This window comes from Mugil cephalus, chromosome 4, assembly GCF_022458985.1.
Source record: "Mugil cephalus isolate CIBA_MC_2020 chromosome 4, CIBA_Mcephalus_1.1, whole genome shotgun sequence".
NCBI classification, from domain to species: Eukaryota; Metazoa; Chordata; class Actinopteri; order Mugiliformes; family Mugilidae; genus Mugil; species Mugil cephalus.
In genome coordinates, this window is record NC_061773.1 from 12,440,630 (window position 1) to 12,456,620 (window position 15,991).

A 15,991-nucleotide genomic window follows, 5' to 3' on the forward strand; every position below is an offset into this window, starting at 1 on the left:
ATTATTACTATTTGAATTCACATTGTTGGGGCAGTTTTGACGAGGATGCGGGCGCTGTCCATTACCTGCGGTGCTGAAAATCACGGATTAACCACATATTATTTTATTAGGACGAAATGCTATCTTGCTAACCTTACATTTCAATTTTTTATTTATTTTTTTTTAAAAAAAAGGGGGGGGAAATACAACAAACTCTTATATGAGTCTCAAACAAGTGGCCGTGGAAAGCTAGTTGGAGCCAAAAGTGCTGGTTTCCATCACCGGCTCACTCCAGTCTGAGCGTGGTGTTGCGTTCACCTCCCTCTCCCCGTTGGTCCAATTCTTTAACCGCCGTTGGGTGATTTTCTTACGCTCGTCGAGCCAGCAAAGGTTGAAATACGTCGTGGGCGTAGCGGCTGCTTGTAATGGCGACCGAGCCGTAGATGTGCCTAGGTTTGTGAAAATGAAGCGAAGAAGAAGTTATTTCTTTTAAGCAAAACGCCGAGCTTCCCCGCAGGAGGACTTTGCGTGTAGTAACCGTCGTCTTTGTAAACGGTCAACTTAGCTGTACTTTTGCGCTTTTACGCCCCCATAATGATGAAGCTGAAGTCGAACCAAACCCGGACGTACGACGGGGAGGGCTACAAGAAGCGGGCCGCTTGTCTGTGCTTCAGGAGCGAGAGCGAGGAGGAGGTGAGTCCGCGGATGCAGCTGTCTGGGCGGGCCGTGCTAACGTTAGCATCCCCCGTGTGTGTGTGTGGCTTTTCAAGTGCTTTCTCCCGGCTGTTAGTCGGTTTTTATTCAACACCGCTGGGTTTTTATGCCGGTGGGAAACGACGACTCGACCGTTCTTTAGATTCTGACGTTTACTTACGGGTTGTACGTTAAGTTAGTTTTCAGCTGGTACTTACCCGGGTGTTATGTAAGCCTCGTTAGCCGTGCAGATAGCAGCTTCAGGTTCTAATACCCAGCGGAGCGGAGTCAACCCAGTAGCTACAGGCTAATGCTAACGTAACTAGCCGTGTTGCTGGTGCTATGGGCAGCCGGCTCTCGGCCAGCGACCCTAGCCCACAGCCCACCGTACAGGCTGGCTGTGTTGAGTGGGGACTTTATCCCTATTAGTCGTCGGCTGGATAAAAAAAGAAACAAACGGTGTATATTATCTAAACGGGCTAACACATTTATCTCCTCGTGTTACAGATAATTTGCCCAGATAAGTAGCGCCACTTATATTGTGTTCGCGTTAATGCAACTGGTTTTACTAGCACAACATGAGCTTGATATTTAGCCACCTTAAGCAGAATTATAACCGAAATAGTGGCATCCGCTTAGCTCATAATCACTATGTACTTTCTTATTAAATTAAATGCCATTGTGTTGAGATTTGTATTGTCAGATTCGCGGCGAATCGGAAACCCCTCTTCGTCGTGGGAACATTTTAACACGTAGCTGTCGGTAAACCTTTTACCCCTCCGACAAAAAAAAAAAAAAAAAAAAAAAAAAAACAGAACAAAAAAATCCCAGAAACCACCCAGTGGTGGATTATTTGGCATGGGAGTATATTTAGCTAACTGGTGGTCCAGTTAACTGCGAGAACAGATGTGTCTTTGTAGTAGAAACATTTTTTTTTTTTTTTTTATCAGGGGAGTAGATGAGATAAGAGTAAACCAATTCCTCACTGACTGTGGAGGCCAGATTGTACACCACAGCACTGGTTGTTGATTGCAGGAAGCCCATCAGAATCACCAGCACATAGCTGGAAACTTTTTTGCCAGAGGCAGCAGTTTTTACCAGATCGGCTCTAAACCAAGATCCAGCTGTTCCCACAACTGATTGGTTACACCATTACTGGCCTAACTTTATGGGCACAACGAGCAACTTCGTCGACTCGTTCTAGAACTGTTGGGATTAATTATGTGGTCCGCTTGGAAATATTGTTAATCTGCATTCACATGACATCCAGATGAATCTGTTGGATCTAGGTCACAGTGGTAGCGTTGAAGGAGTTACTCTAAATCTTTCTCAAGTAGTAACTCTCATTTATTGTGAGTTACCGTATTATTAAAACAAACTCTGAATGATAGTATAATCTCTAACAAGATTTGTTTGGGATGCATTGCAGGTGCTGCTGGTGAGCAGCAGTCGACATCCTGACAAGTGGATAGTTCCTGGAGGGGGCATGGAGCCTGAGGAGGAACCCAATGTTGCTGCAGCTCGAGAAGTGTGTGAAGAGGTAATTCGTTATTAAATTTCATATAGGCCTATGCCATGCTCCTCTTTTCTTTTTCCGTCTTGTAGCTGACAGATCGTTGTCATATCAACAGCCTTTAAGTAGACAAGGACGTGAAACATTTCTTTCTAGGTGTAGTCCATTACCAGGAATATTGTTCTGAGAAGTGGGATTCCATTTGCAGTGTGGCAAAGTAGTATACAGAGTATACAATGTATTGTATTACATTTCTGTTAAATCATGTCCCTATTTAACACTGGGCCTAATACCTTTGCTCAGAAAATCAATTTTGTCAATGCAGTCATCCTGTTTGTATGGACAGAGACAGAGAGAGAGCCTAGCAACATGTAAGCTGCATCGCATCATATTACACAGCAGTGTTTAGGTGTTAAAGGAGGTCATTCTGAGATTGAACACTGGCGGCCCAGCGGTTGCACTGCGGTGCTTTCTAGTCGCACAAATGAAGGAGAACAATCAGCTTTTACTGTTTATACATTTCTGACAGTTCTATTTTTACAACAGCAGCCTCGTCACTGAGGCATCTTGGAGGATAAAACACGTGTTTTCATGCGTGTGTGTGTGTGTTTGAGAGGATTGGTAGCAATTACTGGACATTTCTGAAGCATCATCGGAAATCAATATCCTGCTGATTCCGCCGACGCTTGTCCCTTGAATCACACGTCCCTGCAGTGTCGATGCTCTTCACCCCTCGGACATTTCTATCAGTATGGACACGGGGCACAGAAGACACTGAATCTCACCCAGCTGTCAGCTCTTGGCGGGCCACTGACCACATAAAGCCTATTTTCTGTGTGTGATCCATCACACCGATAGATGCTGATATCATCTCTTATCCTGGCTCCTGCTGTTTGGTGACTTCGATGTTGCGGGACACTGAGGCTTGCCAGCACATTTCAGCAGGGTCAAAAATAATGACACATAACTAGTGAGTTAAATGCTAAAAGGCGGCATCCAGAAACTTTGTGGCGACTTTGAGTTGCGCTCAACACACAACCACGTCCTCTGGCTTTCTAAGCCTCTTATTGCTTGATGGTGTAACAGGACATTTTCTAATCTCGGTGATCTTATTCCGATTACCATATGAGTGGTGAGTTCTGCTTATTGGTTTGGAGGCTTGCCAAGGAGGACAGTGAAGACACAGCACTCAGGAGCAGACCAAAGGTTACAGAGGGTTCCTCTGTCTATTTAAAAGATTTCTAGATCGATTTATCCGTGTGTCCTAGCGATGCACCCCAACCCTGCACCATGAAAACACAGCCTTACATAACTTATAACGCAGCCTCAATACTCCACATCCTCTTCCCTGGTGATGTCGAGCAGTCTCCAGTTACACGAATGCCTGAGCTCTGAGACCTTTTCCATTTCCTAAAACATACAGGTTGACTTTTGGCCTATCATTTAATCCCTGGCCCACTTTGGCTTTTCTCTTGGTGGGACCTGTTCTTTTCCATATCATCTAGCTGGAGCCCAGAGGAGTGCAACACTGAGAACACAGTATAGTGCGTGGAGTCAACATTTATTTATAGACTGAAACTGGAACCTGAAGAAGAAGCAGCAAAGATGTCAGCAAGTGACCTGGCTCTGTATCTAAACTTGACCTACTATTCATCTCCGGGAGTTCAAATCCTGGAGATCATTTCTTGTAGACGAATACTTTTCAAGTTAATGAGCAGCGGCCAGTTTTCGGATGGAAAAGTTTTGACAGTAATATGGCTTTGGTTTCAGAAGAGTGACAGCAAAATAATTATGCGATTGTTTCTGCCATTTTAATGTGATCTTGCATGACTCTCAGAACATTTTGGGGGAAAGGCCGTCTCTATGTGGCAGAGATGGCTTAATAAATGGGTTTTATGTGATGTAACTCAAGACTTCAGCAATACATCGATCTTGTTATTTATTAATGGTTAGTCAGTTTGAGCTAGAAAAAAATGAAAATTGAGAGGTTGGTGCCTTTTTTTTTCAATTTAATACAAGCAAGTGTTTGATTATCTGTGTCTAGACTGTTAATTGGACAAAACGAGATATTTTAGACATGGAGATAATGCCATTTCCTGTATATTATGACATTTTATCAGCCAAGTAATTGCTTTACTAATCACTTTTGCCACAAAATATTCATTACCTTATGAATAAATGGGACGTAAAGTGTGACATTAATTAAAAACATGCAGGACACGCACTTTAGTCTTTGTTTGCGTGTTATCTAGAGGTCTCAATAACAACCCAGGAATTAGGTGTGAATTTGCAGGGGATAAACACAATCTTATGATGTCATGTAACTCGATGCTGCACGAACACAGACTTCACTTTCAAAATGACCATACAAATTAAATCAGTGCTGTTCATTCTTTTGCAGGCCGGTGTAAAGGGGACTTTAGGCCGCTTAGTCGGAGTATTTGAGGTGAGCTGCTGTCTAGACTTGTTTTTTGTTTTTTTGTTTTTTTTTGCTCTACAAATGTCAAAATACTGTTTGTGACCGAGAAGTGAAAATATGCAAATGTTATTTTCCACAGAACCAGGAGAGGAAACACAGAACCTATGTGTACGTTCTTATTGTAACAGAGGTGCTGGAGGACTGGGAGGACTCGGTCAACATTGGTAAAGCTCTGTTTGTTTACTCGTCAAAATGGGGATCATATGGACAAAGTTCTCAGGCGGTCACATGCCCGACTGTAGCTTTATTTTTTCCTCCCTCAGGCCTTAGAGATATTACAGCTCAGGGGGTTTAGTTTGCTGGGGGAGATTATAACACCGGCTTTGTTCCCGGCCTTGTGATTTTCACATTATTCCTGTGTGCAGCAACTGACAACTGATGAGAAAAGGCATTATTTCTCACAAGTTATTGTTTTTCGTGTGTGTGTTTACTTTGTCTACAATGTTTTTTTTGTTTTTTTTTTGTTCTGTCTACAGGGAGAAAAAGGGAATGGTTTAAAATAGATGATGCCATACAAGTGTTGCGGTGTCACAAGCCTGTGCAGGCCACCTACTTCGAGGCTCTCCAGGGCAGCTGCCTGAACAGTAACGGAACACCGCTGGTGGCCACGATAGGTGGGGACCTGTCCCCTACCTACAGCATCAATCAGAGCTCCGTCTCGGGTATCAGATAACTAAAACCATATCTCTGATACCTCCACGAGCTTTCGCCACCACTTGCGCTCTTACTTGTGTCTCTTCTCTTCTCTTCTCTTCTCTTCTCTTCTCTTCTCTTCTCTTCTCTTCTCTTCTCTACTCTTCTTCTTCTCTTCTCCTTCTCTCTTCTTCTCTCCTCTTCTCTTGTCTCAATAACATGGTTTGCCTTGCCAACTCCTTTGTGCCAGATCCGTGGCACAGACTTGATGACAAGTGTTGGGTGAATAGTCAGAAACACTTTGTAAATGTAAATGTAATTTTTGACCCCTCTATTTTTTTTTTTTTTTTTTCTTTTTACTGACAACTGCATGAAGTGTCCCCTCATCCCTTCTCCTTAACGCGCCCTTAGCGTGGTGTTTATTGAATGCAAGAACTACTTTTTACTGTTGTAATGTAAAAGTGTATACTTAGTGCTTAAGCTGAAGGCTTTTGGTGGTCTTTTTAACGTCTCCTCCATTTTTCTTTTTTTTTTTTTTTTTTTTTTTTGTTGTTTGGGTTATTTTTTCTGTGAATGAATGTGCCCATTAGTGTAAACCCCCTCCCCCCGGCCCCTCCCCTCTGTTGTAAGGATAGGAAATACTGTCTGTATCTGAATGAGCAGAATTGTGGGAAGAGACTTGTCTTGCATGAGCACTGTTATGTTGTGTCTCACTCTCTCGAGTGGCCTGATGCTGACCGTGCAAAAAGACTCGTGGTTAGGTCTTTGGCTTTTCTTCATTTCTCTCCTTATTGTGGTCGTTGATGTCTTTTTAAATCAGAAAGATACAGCCCCTGAGTTTAAAATTCAAGTGTCAACTGTGTTTCTCTCTTATTTGGGAAGCTAGCCAAGCACTACAGGTTCCACTCTTGAACGGAGCGTACTGTATGGAGAGCGAAAGAATGTCAACATACAATGTAAAATGAACCTTCTTTCTCCTCAGTGTCTTTACCTCCTTTTAATCCCTTTTGTTCTCTCTCTCTTTTTTTTTGTAAAAAAAAAAAAGAAAAGAAAAACTTGTGACAGACTACAAAGTCTTCCTCCACGTACTGAGAGGGTAGAAGTAGTAGGTTTTCAGAATCATGGACTTGTAATATCAAAATGCAACACATATCACTTTAAGTTATTAAATCCCATTTCCATATTTTACTCCTCACATTCAGTTTGGTTAAAAGCAATTGTTTACATTGTGTTCGCAAAAGAGCAAGCACAGGTGACGTTAGCTGGCACTTTTCATTGATTTATTTTTTTTTTTTAAACCCTTCCTCCTTTAGTATTTAATCTGCATCCCCAAAAACAATCAGAACACCTGCTTGAAATTGAAAGTAATGGATCTATAATGCTGTCTTTGGCAAGATGCAGAACAAAACAAGCCTTGTACAGTTTGAGACCTCATTTTTAACATGTAAAATGCTTTTGGATACTAGTTTGTTTTTTTGTGTTTTTTTTTTTTTTTTTTTTCCTTTTGTTTTCTCTAACGTCTGGCAAAAGTCTCTTTAGCTGAGCTGCGTCACTCGGCCTCGATGTGGCGTGAGGCAGCTGGCTCAATACTGTGAAACTGGAGGCGCTGTAGATAGCATGTAAGAGGTTTTTATTGTAAATTGTTTATTTCTGTATAGATCAAAGGTGGGAGTACAAATGACAAAACACCTCTTACACATCTGTGAGTCCTACGTGTCATTTCAACTTGAGGCTGGAAGGACTGAACTTGTTGCTTTGGCTTTCCAGCTGGTGGGAGTTTTTCTCTTGAGTTAGCGTACAGTCCATCTGCGGTTAAAGAACAAGGAATGTGTCTGTGGGTGACATTAAAGAGCCTATTTATAATAGAATACTCTTCAGATCTTTTTTAGACCAAAACAAATTTACAACGGTATGGGATTACCGTATTTTGTTTTCATCGTTGGTCAAACTATAAAATGAAGTTTCCAAACCACTACGTACTTAAGAAATTAGCAAACCTGAAGTCTCTCGTCCCAGCTGTGCCACTAGTATTTTCCTATAGAGGGTTTCTTTTATTGGTCTCATAAATAATACTGTGGTTTTTTTGTCCAGATTTACACATGCAATAATATTTTTTTTTTTTTTTTGCCAACTTGGGCACTTTGTGAAAAAGCTACAAGCACAGGACTGGTAGATAAAAACATTAGTTCATTATTTGCTGGGTTTTGTTCTCCACCATGTGTTTGGTGGTGGTGGTGGTGGTGGTGGTGTGTGTGGGGGGGGGTTAATTCTAATTTATCCGGCTTTCTCTTATGTTCACCAGCTGGCTGTTTTTTTTTGTCTTTGTTAGGCGGCGGGAATGAGGAGCTAAACGACACAAAATATTTGAAACCATACAGCTCAAGGAGAGCCCACCTCACTCGTAACAAATCATGTAGAAAATACTGTAGTATCTGTAATGTCGATACATGGGATTCTTCTCCGCTTAAAAAAGATTTCACACGCAAATTAACGATGAGGTTTTAGAGAACGCTTTGATGTGTAGCCATAAATAAAATATAAGGGTTCGGTTCAGTGGTGATTACAGCAGCAGGTGTGTATCAGCAACGACTATGCCAATAAAATAGCACTTTTCACAAACTGATAAGAAACCCTTTATAGGAAATAATGAACGCTAGTGGGACAAAGTTCATCAGAGGAAGTGTTTTATTTTTCTGTTGTCAGGTAGCGATGACTCGCTCCTTTTCTCCCGTGTATCTTTTTTTATGGCGGGCACCGGCGTCCCTGTAAACGCGGCTTCACACGGGCTCCAGATGTTGGCCTGGGTTTGCTGAGCGGGGTCTAAAGTCTCCTCCTCTCTGAGACTTTGAACCAGTTTTACTGCTGTGTACGGGAGAGGTGTGGCGGTCAAAGTCTTGCTTTACGACTCCCCCCCCATACACACACACACACACACACACACACACACACACACACACACTTCACACGAGACTCGGTGAAGTTCCGTCAGGGTCTAAATGTGCAGTTACATGTCAGAGCGATGAGTCTGCACACGGCGGAGAAAGTTTTAAAAGCCCACGTTAATTGGCCGAGTGCGATTGAACCGACTCCGTCTGGTGTGATGTAGGTGACAGGTACTGTCAAAATGAATGTGAGGAGGATTTCCACAAGTAACAGCCAGTGACTTAACTATTAATGACCACTTGTTCTTGATCCAGATTTTTGTTTTCTGTTCTTTAATCTCTTGTGTTATTGACAAGCTAATGTCTTGTATATAGCTAACACAGCACCCGTACAGACAGAGGACACTTTGGCTTTGGTCAATAACGGTTAGTTTCCTCTTTTTTTTTTCTTTTTTTTTTTTTAACCCTTCTTACTAAAATTGAAGAAGTTCCCATCATAAACAATGATTTAGACTGGAGTGGACTGTAGAGGGACTTTATGAAGTTAATGTTTCCACATAATGACGTCGTGTGGAGTTAAGATTTTTTTCTCCCTGGACATTTCTCCCGTCAGTGTGTCTGCCGATGAAGCTCCTGAGTTTGGGCCAATCAGAGGATGCATTCTTGAGACGTGCGGAGCTTCAGATAAACCAACTTCCTTTCAATTTACCAAAGTTTAATTGTTTCGCCGTGTGGCTCTGCTGGCCTGATCTCGTGGCCAAAGCAAACGTACTAAAAGCACATCCCTAAGGGCCTGAGGACTGTAACGTCCAGCTTCCTTCAGCACAAAAATTACATGCGAGATCCCTCCTCCTCAAAAAAACAAAACAAAACAAGAAAAAAAAAAACTACTAGGCAATTAAAATGAAACGTCTGTGCACTTGTAGCCGTTGACCTCAGCCTTGAAGTTACATACTTTGTTGTAGTTGTGATCTCCAAGGTAAATGTGTCACTGGAATATTCTTTTCCTCTCTTTATTTTTCGTCATTTGGGACTGTGGAATAAAAACCAGTGCGAGAAGACTGAAGATTGTAATATAAATGTGCCAACAAATGAAATAAACCAGTGCAATAGGAATGAAGTTTGTAATTAAATGTGCCGAACCAATTCATAACACATATTTCACATTCAGGAAGTGTCGTGCTTTGTCACTAGGATCTGGACTACCGAAATTCACTTAGATGGTCACTGCATATTTGTATCCTAATCAATACACAGCTTCGTACACACCAGTATGTAGTGGTTACTGATGTTTACATTTTATATGCAAGAACTCACCATACGCAATATTTAAACGCTTGGACGTGATACTGTGGCTTGAAACATTTTGAGATATGTTGGTAAATTCATTTCTGAGGTTTTTTGTTTGTTTTACCAACCTTCTTGCTCAATGACTTCTATTGAAAACAATAGCGCCATCTACTGGAATAATTAAATAAATAATTAGATTTTATTAATACTGTAATTTCATATTTTAAAAATGATATCTAGACTTACTTGTCTTGATTACACTACTATAAGCCATATCATTATAACCACCTGCCTGCATATTGTGTGGGTCACAGGTGTCAAACATCTGGCCAACCAGAAGGTCTAATCTGGCCTGTGGGAGGGATTTGCAATGTTTGAAGGCTTTACGTGCAGTTGTTCCAATAAATTAGCTGATATGCCAAGGTTTCACAAAGATTTTAGTGAGAATTGTGGACATAACACAACACTGAGATATAGAACTAAACAGAAATTGCACTTCTTTTTCTTAGAAATGTCCAGTTGCTCAATAAATGTTGCACTGGCACCACCTCTTTTAACAGATACTGACCACTCCCAAAGGTAAACACCCCACTAAGGCAGCAGTTTTACAGTTTACAGCCATCACAATTCATCAGGCGCAGATAACAAGATAGTGTTTCCATGCCACTCATCATAATGTTATGGCTGACTGGTGTGTAATGTGCAAGTACAGGATTGTGTTTTAGTTTTGAGTCATTCCTCCAACGTTGTCCCAAATCCATACAACACATCCATTCCTCTTTAGTTTGGACTGTTATGGGTTTGCTCTGAATAAATGGACTCAGTGAATAAAACCGAGTGTGATGGAGGCTGTTCTTCTTCCCCCAAGGAAACGGGCAAACGCCTCACAGCTGGTAAAGATTTAAACTGTGGTGAAGCAGCTCCAGATACATCACGAGAAAACATTTTATGGTGAAGCTTAATTGGCTGTTGAATTCTTAAGTTATAGTTTGAAGTCACAAGGCTCATTTCTAGTCTCTGTAAATTAGAGAAGTATGTTTCTTTGAAACAAACCTACCAAGTAGTATGTCACAAGCATTTGTGAACGTGTCCTAACAGATGTTTTTTTTTCCCCCTATAGTGTTTTCAAAGTGTAGCTTTACCCCCAGTAAGTGTCTTACTAATTATGTCATATTAGAAACAGGAACTATAAGGTTAAATTTGTACTTGTGTCATCTCTTTTAGAACTCTAACTTCCTTTAACTCAGCATGGAAAGACATGATGATTTCATCATGACATGAGACATGAGTTGTGTTTTGATTTTCTTTATTGTACAGAAAGAAACAGTGAAATTTACTGAGGCTGCTGTCCTCTGCCACGTCCGAAGCCTCCCCTCTGCAACAGAGAACGCTCTTATCAATAAATCAGTCGACACAAACGTTTCACAGCAGCACCAAACTAAATTTAGCCTCGTTTAAACCCATTAAAAAGCTACTGTGGTAGAAAACATTCCTCCATAATGGAGAAGCATTTTATCCCACATATAAGCTTTTGTTGCCAAAATATTTTGCAAAATTCCCACAAGAAAAAAAAAAGTAAAATGTACTTACGAACTGGAACTCGGTAGCAGCTCCAGCACCGGCCTCTGCTTTCTTGTCAGCACCAGCTGAAAGAGAAGTTATAGGTTAGTCAAGTGATTCTGATCACAAGCCTCGTAATGAAATTGTCTTAATTTCTATTATAACTAAAGATTAGTCTAACTATTGATTAATCCTATAGTAATGATATCAAACAACTGTCTGGTCTTCAGATTTGTTGTTTTGTCTCATGGTTTTTGGCTTTTTACACCAGACCGACATATTCTCACTTTACTAAAGCAGTTTATTAAAGCCCAGGACACTTTTCATTCCCAGACAGTAGTGACGAGTCAATCACGAGGTAGCCCAACCCTGAGGAATAACCTGACATATCATCCATGTGACTAGTTTATTAAATAAACATCCTACTCTATCTGAGACTTGAGCAAAGAGATCCAGACCAGACGTGTCAGGAAAATTTAAAAGAGGAAATAAATCATGTGAGAAGTCATTTTCTCTCACTACACCATCGACCTCCTTCCTTTCTTTCTTTTTCAAATCAGTGGAGTCGCCCCCTGCTGGCCATTATAAAGAATGCAACCTAAAGTAGCTTAATTGGCTGCACTTTTCAGTCCTGAGGTCCAATGATTTAACAGCTTGTGGTCAACATGATGCATTTTCACCTGTTCTCAAAAACAAACAGCTGCTACTAAAAAGACGATTACAATGTCTTAAACATCAACTTTAACGGCATCGTTGATCCAAAGTAACCGTAACTATCTGCCTCAATGAATACCTCCATGCTGCTCATTAGACTAACTAGCGTCACATTAGCAAACAAGCCGAGTGTTGTTCGAGTTATACGTACGGGGTGCAGCAGATCGCCTGTAAGCATCTCTGTCAGCCTCCCCACGGTTGAGGCGGGCCGGCCTCTCTCCTTCCATTCCTGCAGAGAGAAAAAAGACAAACATTCAGCTCCAGTTTCACTATAGCTGGAGGTTATTTTGCTTTATGAAAAGGTTAAACAAGAGGAAATGTAATATCATTTATATTATTTTATAATGTATATTCCGTTTTATAAAAACTGTGCTTGCTTTTAACTAAAGGAGTATTTATAAAGATTCAGCCTCGGGCTTATTTCGGAGCAGAACACTCATGACTGGGACAAAGAAATATGGTGTAGAGGAAAACAATCACATTATCTCCTGATGACAATTTTTCATACACCAAACAGCTGCAAGTAGTTCAGGGCAACACTTTCTTGCTCACAAATGTTGCCAAGTTTAAATCTATCACAATCAGGCTGAAAACAACTAAACACAGATTTTCATACATAAGCTAATAAAGGCAGATCATAATGTGGCTTGTGTCATTTCCCCTCAAGTCCTTTGCTTCTCAGTAAATCAGCAGAAATTCACATATGAAATCAACTAATGGCTTCATTTCCACCGACAGAGCTGAGGGGAGACTCTACAATGAGTTACCAACGTGGACTAATGGCTGCAGCCTTTATAACAATGCTAAGCTCCCTGGAATGCTTCCAATCAGCAACTTTACACCAGTTAGTTCAAACTGAAAAACAGTCTGTAAATAATTTCAATGGTAAATATAAGTAACCATCCATACAGTTATTCTGAGTATCATGTCACTGGAGTGAGAAAAATAATTCCAGCTGAAAACGAAGAGACTCTTTTTAGAAACTGATAAATTGGATAGTTACCCTTGGGCCTGGGCCTTGCGGTCTCAGGGCGGGTCTGGCGGCGCAGGGTGGCGGGCACGATCTCAGGGGGAAGGTGGAGGAAGTCTCTCAGGTACTGGATGCCCTCATTGGTGAGGTACCAGTAAAAATGACGCCAGGCGAATTGCTCCTTGACGTACCCACAGGACTTCAGAGACTGAGGGAAGAGCACAAACACGTCACACGGTTACAGATAAATAAGGACAAAGTGAGCTTATTCAGATGCTCCACTATGAACTCAAGTCTTTCCCTGATCTGGAATCTCAATATAAATCCCAGTGTAATTCATAAGCAGAAACATGATAAACAGAAAAATAGTAACCCACTCCAGCACCGTTTTACTTTTAAAGTCACTACAAAAGCATTCCTTTATCTCACTGATACCAATATCTGCCTTTTGTAGAACTAATAACTCCTGAATACCTGACTCATCACTGCATTTATACATTAAAAACATCTCAACCTTTCATGTTCTCCCCAGTTGTAAAATGCCATCATCCCACAACAGGTTAAGGATAAAAGAAGAGGGAACACAAAATGACATTTCAGAGACTTAATTCACCACATGCCACTCCATCCTTTACACCTGCATTTCAATACCTTGAAGAATGACTAACATGAGGGAGGTGCACATACAGGCACATTTTTAACATAGAGTCATCAAGAACATTTGAGTGTGATAGTTGAGGTTGTGGCTCAGATGTTCATCGGTACAGTTTTTCCCTCCTTTCATATTTTCAACTATTTGTACAGATGCAACTAAATTAAAGCCAGACACATGCATCCAATCACTCACAAAGTAACCAGTGATCTCATGTCATATTCTGCTAATATGCGTTACAGATAGGAAGCAGATCATATGGGCCCTTGAAGCGCTGGTTGCCTCCAGAACAGTTTCCTCATTGAACAACTACTGACCCCACATCCTAGATAACCTAGTGAGACATCTACCACTTCTGTGCCAGCTACACTTGTACAGCCTCGGAGCTCAATATAAGGAAGGACAGAGCCGTGTGCTCAGGCTTCATCCTCCAGTTTCTCACCTGCATCGCTTTCATCACATGAAGGTTGGGCACATTCTTGTCAGCAAGCTCGGGATGCTTGGCCAGGTGGACGTCTTTCTTGGCCACCATGACTCCCTCCTTGAAGAGGAGCTCGTAGATAGCAATGCGATTCTTCTTGGGCATCAGCATCTGTCACAGAGGGAAAAGTCAGACACCGGTCTCCTCACACTGGCAGACACTTAGCAGGCTAGCCAGCATGCTAGCTGGCTAGCCTGCTAAGTGTGTGGATAACAGCAACGAAAAAACAGAAGCATAACGCGCACATAAAGACACATTTGGGTACGTTTTATGTAGTTAGAATATATCGAGGCTGTTTTATAGACTTTAAATTGTACGACTGTGGCCCGCGTCAAACGAGAAAAATGGCAGCCGCTCATGAACTAGTGAACCGGGCTCACTGCCCTCTTTGTAAGTCAAATTTCCAAGATTAAAGAAAATTTAAAGCTAAAATACGCATATGTCCTGTATTGCGACTTTACTGGTAATCGAACGTTATAGGCTATTATTTTACAGGACGTCAGATGTTGAAGATATATTTGGATTGTTAGGCCGGGAGTATTTTTACCTTTCCACTTGTGTAGGGACCGGAGCCGGAAGGAACGGGTGTCGTCGTTCAGGAAGGTTTATGCTCTCGGTGTGAGACTCGTGGAGAGGGTCGCCCCCTGCTGGCGTGGAGAGAAACCCACATCTATTCACACACGTAGCGGTATTTTTTTATTTTTTTTTTGTTATTTCATTATTTGTTTAGTTTGAAGCTGCTTATGAATAATTTCTGCACAGGTTTCATTTGACGTATGAAATCTTTAATAAAAAAAAATAAATAATATAAAACCATAGATGTAGTTCAACAAATAACATCAATATCAAAAAAGAGTAAATATCTGCAGTAATGATAAGGGCCTAATTAATTATGTTCACCCAAATATTGCACTTCGGGTACTTTTTTTTTTTATAAAATAAAATGCTCTCTATAGATCAAAATGGCTCAGCTCCACCTCCACAGATTACAACACACACATTATGCATTACCAATAATGATCCAGTGGTTTAATAATGATACCCACTGTAGCACTTAACATTTGCATCTGACTCCAAATGCGCTTGAGTAAGAGGAGCTCTTTATAAATGAATGCATAATGTATATCTAAAACATACAGTCTGTGATCTAAAATGATAATTGATTCAAATGCTGCAATACTGATAGAATGGGTGCATATTTAAGCTTTGTTTACTGCAACATTGATATAGCTTGCTGAAAAATTGTTGTGTTTTTTAATAATAATAATAATAATAATAATAATAATAATAATAATAGAATACAGTGTACAATCCAACATTTCTTTGTAACCGGTGGAGGTAAAGCAGAGCTCAGTATTAGTTCAAGGAAAATGCTAGTGAGCCTAGAGGAAGTGTGGTCAGGTAACAAATTATATTTACAATTACAATATTGTTTCAATGTATTCTATACATTATTATATTTAAAATACTTATAGGAATAATGACATTTATAATATAATTGTAACTTGTAAATATTCAGAAATAGGAAGATAAGACATGATGTAGCTATCTTATTTCAACATTTGTTGCAATTTGTTCGTTTTTGTTGTGATGTGTTTTGTACCTTTTAGGACGTTTCTCTTCGTCACTTCATTTCCGGTGACGCATTTATTTTTGAAAGCGCCTCCCGGAAGTTAGATGCCTTCCGCAAACATGACGCTAACTTGACCTCAGCTCCCGGACCATCCCCCATCTGGAGGCTCCTTTCAGCGGCTCATTCACCGGTTGGACAACGGAGACAGTCCCGGCTGATGAACACCATGAGCGCATACTGAGACCTTTAGAGAAACGGGATAATACTTTCGTTTGGGTATGTTATTCTTTATTTTAATTTGTCGTCTTCTTGATGATCCACCAATAGCTAGCGCAACGATGCAGAAGCTTAATTTATTGCAAATATTGGTGCACAGTTACATCTGCTATCGATGAGAACAGACCCCAGTAACGTTACTCAGTCTGATTGAGACTAAATTAATGTGCGTAGACTTGAAAGTTAATTGTTATTAAAAAAAAGGGTTGCTCCTTATTTCTTGGAACCTCCATGTTTTCCTGAAAACCTGCAGTTTGTGCAGGAGATGTAACTTGAACCTCTGCCAGCCTGTGCTC

General features: G+C 40.8%; 3 protein-coding genes across 3 annotated transcripts in view; 2 read left to right on the forward strand and 1 right to left on the reverse strand.

Annotated features, from left to right (window-relative positions):
* Positions 1 to 388: 388 nt before the first annotated feature.
* nudt3b (nudix (nucleoside diphosphate linked moiety X)-type motif 3b) lies at positions 389 to 9,285 on the forward strand. Its single transcript, XM_047583212.1, has 5 exons — positions 389 to 672; positions 2,102 to 2,212; positions 4,587 to 4,631; positions 4,744 to 4,828; positions 5,141 to 9,285. The coding sequence occupies exons 1-5, from the start codon at positions 574 to 576 to the stop codon at positions 5,335 to 5,337; spliced, it is 537 nt and encodes a 178-aa protein (XP_047439168.1). The 5' UTR covers positions 389 to 573; the 3' UTR covers positions 5,338 to 9,285.
* Positions 9,286 to 10,758: 1,473 nt separating this feature from the next.
* Positions 10,759 to 14,521, reverse strand: rps10 (ribosomal protein S10). The gene is made up of 6 exons (XM_047582992.1): positions 14,394 to 14,521; positions 13,808 to 13,957; positions 12,747 to 12,921; positions 11,895 to 11,972; positions 11,060 to 11,115; positions 10,759 to 10,844 (listed from the first exon to the last, which is right to left on the reverse strand). The coding sequence occupies exons 2-6, from the start codon at positions 13,955 to 13,957 to the stop codon at positions 10,803 to 10,805; spliced, it is 501 nt and encodes a 166-aa protein (XP_047438948.1). The 5' UTR covers positions 14,394 to 14,521; the 3' UTR covers positions 10,759 to 10,802.
* A 1,012-nt stretch (positions 14,522 to 15,533) lies between these two features.
* The window catches only part of pacsin1b (protein kinase C and casein kinase substrate in neurons 1b), a 28,766-nt gene continuing 28,308 nt past the window's right edge, over positions 15,534 to 15,991 (forward strand). The window contains exon 1 of the mRNA XM_047582988.1: positions 15,534 to 15,695. The gene's annotated coding sequence lies outside the window, so the exon portion shown is untranslated. The remainder of the gene's footprint in view (positions 15,696 to 15,991) is intronic.

Excerpts from the sequence above, each read along its gene's own strand:
- nudt3b (XM_047583212.1), top strand. The coding sequence starts at position 574 with ATGATGAAGCTGAAGTCGAACCAAACCCGGACGTACGACGGGGAGGGC. Across the intron at positions 673-2,101 it reads GGAGCGAGAGCGAGGAGGAG|GTGCTGCTGGTGAGCAGCAG; the intron begins GTGAGTCCGCGG and ends GATGCATTGCAG. Across the intron at positions 4,829-5,140 it reads GGAGGACTCGGTCAACATTG|GGAGAAAAAGGGAATGGTTT; the intron begins GTAAAGCTCTGT and ends TTCTGTCTACAG.
- rps10 (XM_047582992.1), bottom strand. The coding sequence starts at position 13,957 with ATGCTGATGCCCAAGAAGAATCGCATTGCTATCTACGAGCTCCTCTTC. Across the intron at positions 11,973-12,746 it reads CGCAAGGCCCAGGCCCAAGG|GAATGGAAGGAGAGAGGCCG; the intron begins GTAACTATCCAA and ends TTCTCTCTGCAG. Across the intron at positions 10,845-11,059 it reads CTGCTACCGAGTTCCAGTTC|AGGGGAGGCTTCGGACGTGG; the intron begins GTAAGTACATTT and ends TCTCTGTTGCAG.